We start from the raw sequence: 10,159 nt of genomic DNA on the forward strand, positions 1-10,159 counted from the left end.
GGCGATCAAACTGGTTTAGATGTGTGTGTGGGATTCCCCCAAAGCTGGCTGTCATTACTCTGTCAATGTGCAAAGGAACTCTGTCTTCCAGAGTAGCTGACTTTGGCAGTGAGAACAGGATTCCCCCCATGTACCCAGCAGTTTTAAACCAAATGTTTGCTACAGGCTCTGCATGTCCTGAGATAAACTATAGCCTGTCTTTACACTGAAGGAAGTAATATTTGGTTATAATCAAGAAGTTAACAGGACAAAGTCACCTGGTAGTCTTTCTTACTCATGCTGGAAAAGCCCTCTTATTTCTTCTTGCCCACCTCCTCTTGTCTTACTGATGCTCTTTTTTTAGAGGTGGCTTAGAGCTTAAGTTTTGGAGCATCAGTCTTTCTAGAAATTGTACATGTATGTAGAGTCAGGGGGCAGAAGTGAAAAACATGGACATGATATAACACGGTGCCTATGCTTTTTTTTTTTTTTTAATTTGAAGGATCTCCTGACAACCTCTTTCACCAGAATTTAGCTCTGTCATTATTTCTCTATAATTTTTGGCAGCCAAACAGACTCAGTGCAATTCATAATTGTTCGGCAGATTAAGAGCATAGGGGCACAGAGAACAACCGTTGCACCGAGCAACAAACTTTTGTGTTCAACACGTTCCACTGTTTTAAATAGTTATTCTGAGGTGTTCAGGAGCACTGGTGTTGCCATGCTGATCCAGCCACCATTTCAGCTTTTCAAAGTGGCCATTATTCATAGTTTCAGAATAAATCCCTAAAGCACAGGCTTCTTCAACAGATACCTGCACAATGGTGCATTGTTGTGTTGAGGACGAGAAATTTTTTCTCTGCCATAACAAGCTGTTTGGCTTAAAAGTACAAGTTAGCCTCCGGTATGTGTGAAATACTACAGCCTGTGTAGTGCAAATATTCTGTTTCTTTTCTCCTCGCAGAGTAATATTAGGGATAAGAACTGAATTAAAGCTTACTTTCTTTCACAGAATTCCTCTGAGAGAGAAGACTGTAATAATGATGAGCCCCCTAGGAAGATCATTCCAGAGAAGAATTCACTTAGACAGGTATGTGATCAGTCTCTTTAAAAATGCAATAAAACTTTCCAGCTATTTGAATCCTTAAATGCTTCTGGAAGCTGAAGTCTGATTTGTGCTCGTGGAAATCCTTTCTTTTCTCCTTTGAAGTCTGAACGAGTCACATTGTACCCAGGAAAATCAGACACATAGATTTAGCTTTCAGGAGAGTCTGATGATTCTTTCTAAAGAAATCTAGAATTCTGCATAGCGCAGTCAGCTGTGACTCTCTAGTTTTACCTTTCTCCATTTGGTGTTCATTAAGACATCTTCAGCCTTTTCTTCCGTAATCATTCCTGTCTTGTTTGTAGTATATTTTGCCTTGCATCAGATCACACGTTCAAGAATCTCTAAGTGTTCTAGAACAATTAAGCTTTTCCTTACCCTTGAAGGTAAATTTTCTTGGAGATGATGTCCAGGTTAATAACCTGAAAAATGACCTGCTTTTTTTTCTTCAACAGTCATATAAATTACTAATGGGTAGAAAGGAGAAATGGTGGGCTTACAGAACATAACCTCTTTGCCTTTTATATATAAGCAAGCGAATTTCTTACCAATTCAAAATAATTACTTTTTAAAATTTGCGTGGTCAACAAAGTGGTCTGGCTTGTGGTTTCTGGGGGATTTAAGTTGGATTTAGTGATTTCAGAGCCTACTTTACATAGCACCTTGCTCGCTTTTCCCACTGCAACCTTCAGGCAGCAGAAGCAAAAATATGCCCATGCCTCAGCTGCGCAAGTTTGCTGCCTGGTGTATCAGAGTAAAACTATTGATGATGGTGACTTCAGTGAGTAACTCAGGCCACACATTGCAGCAGCTGAGGAACTGGCACATTTCCTACTGCATCTCGGCTAGAGGAGCAGCAGTCTCAGGCAGAGGAATAGGGTGGTAATACACTGCCCCACTGCTGCTATTTCCAAGAGGAATTGTGGGTCAAAACCATGGTAGAGAAAGGAATATCTTTTTGATATAGCGTGCTTGTGCTCCAAGTTGGTTTTGTGAGGGGTGAGTGGTTTTGTGGTTTTTGTTGCTTTGGGGTTTTTTGAATTTTTAAAAATAATGTATTGTGTTAGGAGTGGTTTATTTCATGGAAGTAGATGTCATGTGAAGGACTGCCTGTGACTCAGACTGGTCCATCTGACAGACATAGTCCATGTAAGTCTCTTAAACAAGAGGCAGTATGCTATGATAATGAGTAAGGTCCCAAATATTGCTGAGAAAATTACCTTGTAGAATTGATTAAATATGTTACAACAAACTTTAAATGTTTCTGGCATTCAGCAACAAAAAACAAGAGCTAGAGGAAGAGGGAAAGCTACTAGTTTCCTACTGTGTATCCTCAAGGTAGCCAACAAGGTGGCCAACACACCAGAAAACTGGTTGCTTGGTTTTTTTCATCTTAGAGTTATCTTATTGATGACAAGCCTTCAGGTTCAACAAGAAAAGGCATATGTCTCCTCTCCAAGAAAAAGTTCATAATAAGAGTTGTTAAGTCAAAAGGAATACAAGTTACCTGTCTTGGGTGCCTTCTTGTCATGTGTGTCCTTCCTCATGATTATTGGTTAAGGAGGAAACAAATATTCATGAGTAGTATTATACAGATCAAGACGGTACAGTTTCTTGAGTTGAGTTTCCTTTCCATGACATTTCAATCTGCAGAAGTATTCTTAGTGTCCAGGGAAAGCTGTCTTTCCCACAGACCCACAACTCATTGTAACTGAGGTGCCTAGATATCAAGAATACACCTAAAAAACCCACTTGTACTGTCCAAATATTTTATATTGAAAGTAATTCACATAGACATTGTTTATGACAAAGATAGTTAGCTGTGTTTCAGGATATTGTTGAGATGTTGTATCAGTCTCCATCTTTGTGTCCGGTCTTTACAGTGACAGATGCAGGACAAAATCCTTGGGTCTTCTGATTGCTGTCTGGAGCCTTTTCTGTTGACAACAGTGTTTGTGGACAAGTTCAAGCTGTAGTCTTAAAGCAAATGCGCTCTTGTCTAGATCATAGGAGGTGGCTGACCATGATTTTTAGCCTCTGGTGGAAGGAATTCTGGTTCTTTATGTAGGCATAAATATAAGCTGTCAATTTGTTTTGGAAACTCAGATTGCTCCTCTATTAGTGATGGACAAGAAGGTGCAGGAAACAGACAGATAGGCAGCCAAGTGCTTTTGTCTGTCCTAATCAGTGAGTAGAGTGACTTAGTAGAAAGATCTGCATCTCTTCAGGAAGGTGTGTAGAGTGGCTGCCCTGTTTTAGATCTATCCATACTTTGTAAAACCAAAAAGATCTGACCTGCAAATGCTGTGAAAGCAATAATATGCAAAAAGTGATGAATTCTGTACTAGTACCTTAGCAGAAAGATGCTAACATTAAATATTGAGTAGGCAATTTCCTATTTTCTGTCCCTCCCTTAAGACACTGCTGTTAAAATTTCATTATTGGGGAGCACGCGCCTACATGCACAGAAGAATTGAATGTGTTTATGTGGGGAGAGGAGAGAAGTCTGTTTACTTTTAATGGTCTTTCCAGTGAAAGTGTCCACATACTTAGTACTTTTTAATTAGTTTTGTGAAATTAATGAGATGCATCAGACCAGTTCAGGGGAAGTATGATGTCTCAACATGCTCAGCTGCTGACAAGTTTAAGTAAAGGTGCATTGCCTTTTCTTGCCTTGTTTGCTGTGCTGGTTTGCAGCCTTCACCATAAATGTTTTCTTGGGTGGGTTTGTGGCACTGACATACCAAAAGATGGAGGTAATAAGAAGGTGTAGTGGTTACTTAAGCATCTGAAGTTGTAAGCAGGGGCTGAAAGCACCCATTGCTCAGTGCTGTGGACCTCTTACTATGAGAAATATATTTCTTCTGTTGATTAAAATGGCTTTTGGAGAAGAGTGTCTTCAGAAGTATCAGCAAGTGGGGCTGTGTTGGCATGCTTAGGTGCAGGAAGGGCAGGAAGGCAGGAGAGACATGGAGGTTAGCACTGGGAGAGGAAACAGAAAAAGGTAATGAACTTGACACTGTTGGCTGGAACAGTGAAAAGGTCCAAGCTATGACAGGGAGGATGCAAACATTCAGTTCTTGTTGAGTGCTTGATCTGAGATAATTAAATTTTGAAGGGGTAAACTGAAAATCATAGTATGAAAACAGACTTCAGAAAAAACAATGACAAGTGGCAAAAGTTTTTGGCAACTTTATTTAAGCTAACAAACGAATTTTCACACTGCAAAGTTATAAATTAATTTTAATAGGCTGATCCAGATGGTCCATTTGGAAAATGGATAGCTTGATCTGTTGAAAATTAAACTAAATTTATCTCTCTCATACTTCAAACTGAAGTAAGCGTGAGAAGAGTGCCCATTAAGTCCAGCTCATACAGATGGACCGGCAGGTCACACATGGGACTAATCTGATTCATTTTAAAAATAAATGCATGAGTTATTGAATCAGGTTCCTGTTTCAAGCCCTGTGTGTGAGCGTGTGTGTCTGTGTGTGCTGCCCTTTCAAAGGGACTCGCAAATGCTTCAGTGCCTTTTTAACCTGTGTGTTTCCATTTTAATTCAACTTCCTTGCCAAAAAACATAATTAGTTTTCAGTGCCTATCATTTAGCGTTAGGCCCAAACACTAGATTGATTAGGTCAGGCATTTGTTATTTTAAGGGCTATGTCTCCATTCTTCATTTATGAAGAACATGAGCTCAATAGTCTTCGGGAGAGAGCCGGCCTTTAGAAACTGGGAAGGGGAAGCTCTCTGGGGGCCCCTCCAGCCTTTTAGCTTCTGGGTGTTTTTAACAGAGCCATGAATGCAGATTTGTAAATTTATTGCAGTGCCATCTGGTTTTTTTGCAGGAACCGTATTATTGTTGGCTCGTATCTGTCTATTGTGGTGGTCACTCCCCGGGAGCTTGCCCTCATAGTCCTAAGGAAAGTGATGAATAGCGGGGGTCAGCATGAATAGGTCACAGGGCAGCTGTCCGGGGCTGCCCTGAACTTGATTACCCCACTGGTTTTTAAAGACAACGGGCACAATGCAGGTTGTTTAAAACCCTCCCTCCCTTCTCTTTGGCGGAGCAATAATGAAGTGCCTTTTGCTGCTGTGGTTTGTCTGTGGGTGAAGGTGCCTTGTGGGGAAATGCTGGCAGCAGCAAGGCTTCCGCACCGCACCTCCTGCAAACCTCACATTGGACTCTGCTGTCTTTCTGTAAGCTTCCAGATGGAAGTCTGGGGGAAAAAAATCCCTGTCTGTTACCCCATTCAGACAGGCCCCTTAGCATTTTCAAGAATTTTCACTTACCGTTTTGGCACAGAATATTACCTCAGCTCACTCTTACAGATTTGAGATCATTTTGTAAAATTACATGTAGCACCTAAAACATGCTCTAGGCGCTATTTCAAAGTTAAAATAGAGTCTGATCTTAAGAGTTTGAAGCCAATACACAAGCAAACCGTAAGAAGCAGAAAGCGGTTAAAGAAGGTAGAGCAAAGGAAAGACAAAAAGTAGCAACTGTCAACAGTTTACTTCCAGCTGGTAGCCTCATCCTGCTGCTTAGGGCTCCTCTCCAGGAGTATTTCTCCTCAAAAGTATTTCTGCTGAGCAAAGTTGAAGCCCTCTTTTTGACTGGTGGGGAGGGTTACAGACTGGGGAGGGTGTGAGGGTCCTTCAGCTGCCTCTCTCCTTTCCTCCCTCCCTCCCTGAACGCTGCAGTTCAAATTTGCCTTCTGTTGGAGAGCTGGGTGAGACAGGACATACCTGGTCTGTAGAGTTATCCTGGTTACCTCATATTTTATGCTAATATTAACATTGCCAGTAAGGAGTTGCTGGTTGAAAAGCCTCCTGAAGCCTCCTGCTAGTCTTCCTAGAAGTACAGTCTTAGTCTTTCTTTTAAGATTATTCTTTCTGTTTAACTTTTTTCCCCATTATTCTCAAACAACAAAAAAATAATTCCCATTCCTCTGTGACACTTAATGCATGTTAAAAATCTAGCCAAGGCGGGTTGTGGCGGAGTCGAAGTTACAATGGGAATGCTGCCTTGTGGCGGAAAGGCCACTGGGCTCTTTCAGCATTAGTGCTAATAGGAATCTGTCACCCCGCTGCATTTCTGCATTCCTCTGTAATTGAGTAAATTGCAAGTGTTGTCTGCTCCCCCCTGCCCTTTGTGTCCACGTCCACTTACCATCCGAAGAACGTGGGCAGTGATAAATAAAGCGCTGAACAGGGCTCTCAACTCTTTGAAAGCAGCGTGTTGCCAGCCCCCTAGTTATATTTCTTTAAGTGTTTATGTTTTTCTGTATTCTTTCTCTTGTGTAGCTGGAACCCTGGGGATCCAAAGCCATGAGAGAGGCCAAGAAGCTGACAAAGTAGCTGTCCCCTTGTTAGCTTGTTCCTTTCTTCTTTAAAAAACAAGATGAAAACCATCTGGCTCAGGGCATTACATTTTCCTCCCCCATGCACCTCTATAGATGAAGAGTTTCACCTGCAGTGAGGGTTTACATTGATTAGGGAGGGAGCAGTAATTCAAGCCTCCATCCACTTCAGTGGTACTTTGCAGTATTTAAAGGTGCTGACCCATTGAGTTAAACTGTCAAGGGAGGATAAAAAAGGATCTTCATCCCGGGAGGTAACAGCTGCCAGGTTTTCAACACCTTGCACGCTGCTGGAAAAATGTCACAAATTGTCAATGGAAAGAAAAATCACTTGGCTGCCATCTTCCCTTAATGATGTGCCTTATAAAATGAAAGATTTAGGGGTCTAAAAGTCAGCAAGTCGCTGTTAGGAAAAAAAAAAAATCCTGAAGGATTTTGAACAATGGGCCCAACAAGATGTATCCCAAAAGACTGCGAATAATGCATCCAAGTTGGAATAACTGGATCTAATTGGGATGAGCATGGCTTATCTTTGCACGGTGGGACAAGAGGGAAAGCAGCAGCAGCAGCAGCACAGAAGTTTAACATTACCATGCCTGTATTTACAAAAAAAAAAAAGAAAAAAAGAGGTCTGATTCATAAGCCAGTGAACTGAGAGAAGACATACTGTATTTCTGCTCTTTTGAGGACAATTTGTTTTCAAGCAGCTACCAGATGGCTAAATACCACGACATTTCCTTTTCTTCTTTTTTTTTTTTTTTTCCTTCCTTTCTTTAACAAGAGATCTGGTTCTCCTTGCTCTTTGTTTTTGTTTATTTTAATGCTTTTACATCACTGAACAACCCCGTGGTGTTTGGGCATTGTGGCATACTCTTTTTTTTTGTTTCCCCTCCTGTGCATTGATGGATGAGGAAAAAAGATCTTGAGCTTTAATGTGATTTCAGATAACAGGCAGATTGGAGTAAGGCTTTTTGTTTAGAGGTTTTTTTGTTTTAGGGGCCTTTTTTTTTTTTGATGTTTGTTTTAGGTAAGTCATTTTAATTGTACTGAGTAATTAGAAGGTACACACAGCCAAGGGAGCTTTGTTATGGTAATTGCTCAAGAAAACCCACTCCCCAACTACCACTGCCATGTGTTGAGACACGTCTTCCCTCTAGTGGCAATATTAAGGACTCTGGCTTTCACAGTCGGCAAGGTGTAATTGCAATATGACAAACTATGCTTTAGGGAAAATCTTATAAATGATCTAGTTTTTTTGTTTGGCTAGTCTTTATTTTGTCATACGCCATTCCGTGGAGACTACTCTTCCTCAGGTTTGGGCTAGGGATAACAAAAATTTTGTCTTAAGGAAATAATCGCAGCGAATCCTGGCTAATGTCTTACAGCTTGACTTAATTCTAGTCTTCTTTTTAATTACCTGTTTATAAAAACGTTTTTAAATTTGTTGAGATTACTTAATTTTTTCAGAAGAAGCACCTCATTTGAAATAAATAAATAAATTGCATTTATTTTAAATAGTCCATGTGAAAGACCTTTAAAGGGTAATTAATACAAGTCTCCTAAGACTCTAAGTAAGATGAAAACGATCTTTCCAAATCTGCTGGAGTGATTTGTTTATATAACTTCCCACTTCTAGTGAATTCTTCGGAGTCTAATAACTTTTTTTCTAACCGTTTGGCAATTTGTGCTTAGCTACAAAAGCCCTTGTTCAAAAAGAACAGTTTAATAATCTTTTCCCTGAAAATGACTTGAAGGGAGGGTATGGGTTTTGTCTTTCTGCTGTGTTTTTATTAGTGTTATCTTTCTCTGATAAATCATGTAATTATTAACTATTGAGGGGGGGGGAAATGTTATTGAACTCCTGGGTTGCAGCTTCTATTAAAAAGTGGAGTTTAGTTCAGGGACTGGGGATTCTTGGAATAAATGGCCAAAGAAATGGATTTCAGTTGGCGGAAAAGCCGCGCACACACAGACACACACACACACACACACAGTTCTGCCTGGGGTTCAAGGCTTCAGGTTGGCATTCAGTGTTCGTCCAGAGCTACACTGACAAGAGTAGAAATGTTTATGTGTTTATGTCAAAGAGCAGGATTGTAGTTTCTTTAAAAAGAAAAATGTAACCAAAGACACTTACGGAATGAGATCAGATACAGCTCTATCTTTAGTGAACCATAGTCTAGCGTCTCCAAGGCATTTTAAGCCTTCGGCTGAGAGTGAATGCAGCTTTGTGGCTCCCCTGCTTCTGACATGATTTGGTGCTGCCATATATTTGTAGGGGTTTTTTTGGGGGGGAGGATGTTGGTAGTTTTTGGTTTGTTTTGTTGTTTGTTTGGTTTGGGTTTTGGTTTTTTGTTTGGTTTTTTTTTTTTCATTAGAGCTTGTTTTGCTATAGGGCTGCTTAACAGTGTTCTCAAACGGCTTTTGCAAGGCTAAGGGAATGCAGCTTGGTAACAAGTTTGTGTCATTTTAAATATATACCTACCAGTAAATAAGGAGGAGCCTTGCAATCAATCCCTTTTAGTGTGTTATATGTTTCACCTGACAACTAAGCCCTCTATTGATTAACCATTACTTTGTTAGATAATCTCGTGTCATTGAAGCCACTGTAAAAATTAAACTCTTTAAAATGTTTTACCCTAGAAGCAGTGCGAAAATTGAAAACTTGTTCAGAATTACAGCCAGCTTCCACAAAGAGAGTAGTTTTCAACAAACTGGTTTATGTTTGCATGCTTTATATGCAATATAAAAACATATTAAAGCACTCCAACGCAAAGCTATCTGCCTGTGGCATTGGACTAGGCTACCATTTCAGACTGCTTTTCCTTGGCAAAGAAACCTCTTATCTTGATGAAAGGTGAGGAGAACTTGAACAGTTTTGGTGCAAATTAGGTAAGATTCTTAAAAGGGTCAACCTTTAAAGGTAAGCTTGAGAAATTTGTTTTTCTAGGGCTTGGTTCTGGTTTTGACTTTCTTGGTTTTCTTCCAGGTTAGTCAGTGCTCTCATAGGCGTCAGAATGAACAAAAGTAGGTACTCTGATGTTGCAATATAGCATGAGATGCCAACAAATGTTTCACCTAAAACGTAGGGCTCTGCATTATTACTTGATGATATGACATTCATTCTACTTTTCAGTTAGGTCTATTCACTAGTAACTCTTAGCGTGTGAACACAAATATAACGACACCAGATGAAATCAAATCTCCATGTCCAGCAGTAATCTTGTGTGTCACAAGATTGTGTTACTGGCTATTGTCTCGCAGTAGCCAGTAACTGCTGCCTACAGAGGAACGTTAGAAGAGGGCAGCCATACAGTACTACCTTCACCATATGTTCTCACAGCTTCTCATGACTTGACTTCATGAGCCAGATGCTGTTTCTTTGCAACATTATGAATACCTTTCCATTGAGACCTGTTATTGAGAGGGACATTACCTCTTTTTTTCCCTAGACTTTAAGGGAGAACTAAGTTTTTGTTTGTGTTTTTGCTTGAAACCTTTTTAAACGTATTGTAGAACATGTACATGAATCTTCTTTACTCTTTTTATTCATCCCACAAGGCTAATAATGCATTCTTCTGTGAGAATGTGAAAATACGAACAGAAGAACTTTGTAACTTTGCAAATATAGTAATGGACATTGAACTGAAGATCATTGTATGTTGTATTCTCAAATCTGCATCCTGACATGTTGAATCCATTATACATACTC

At 40.0% G+C, this 10,159-nt stretch overlaps 1 protein-coding gene across 1 annotated transcript in view; it reads left to right on the top strand.

Annotated features, from left to right (window-relative positions):
- Positions 1-991: 991 nt before the first annotated feature.
- BTRC (beta-transducin repeat containing E3 ubiquitin protein ligase) overlaps positions 992-10,159 on the top strand; it is a gene marked incomplete at its 5' end in the record, with an annotated part of 68,714 nt that continues 59,546 nt past the window's right edge. The window contains one exon of the mRNA XM_010175778.2: positions 992-1,069. Coding sequence (XP_010174080.2) covers positions 992-1,069 — 78 coding nt within the window. The remainder of the gene's footprint in view (positions 1,070-10,159) is intronic.

This window comes from Antrostomus carolinensis, unplaced genomic scaffold (genome assembly GCF_000700745.2).
Source record: "Antrostomus carolinensis isolate BGI_N321 unplaced genomic scaffold, ASM70074v2 scaffold12219, whole genome shotgun sequence".
NCBI lineage: Eukaryota > Metazoa > Chordata > Aves > Caprimulgiformes > Caprimulgidae > Antrostomus > Antrostomus carolinensis.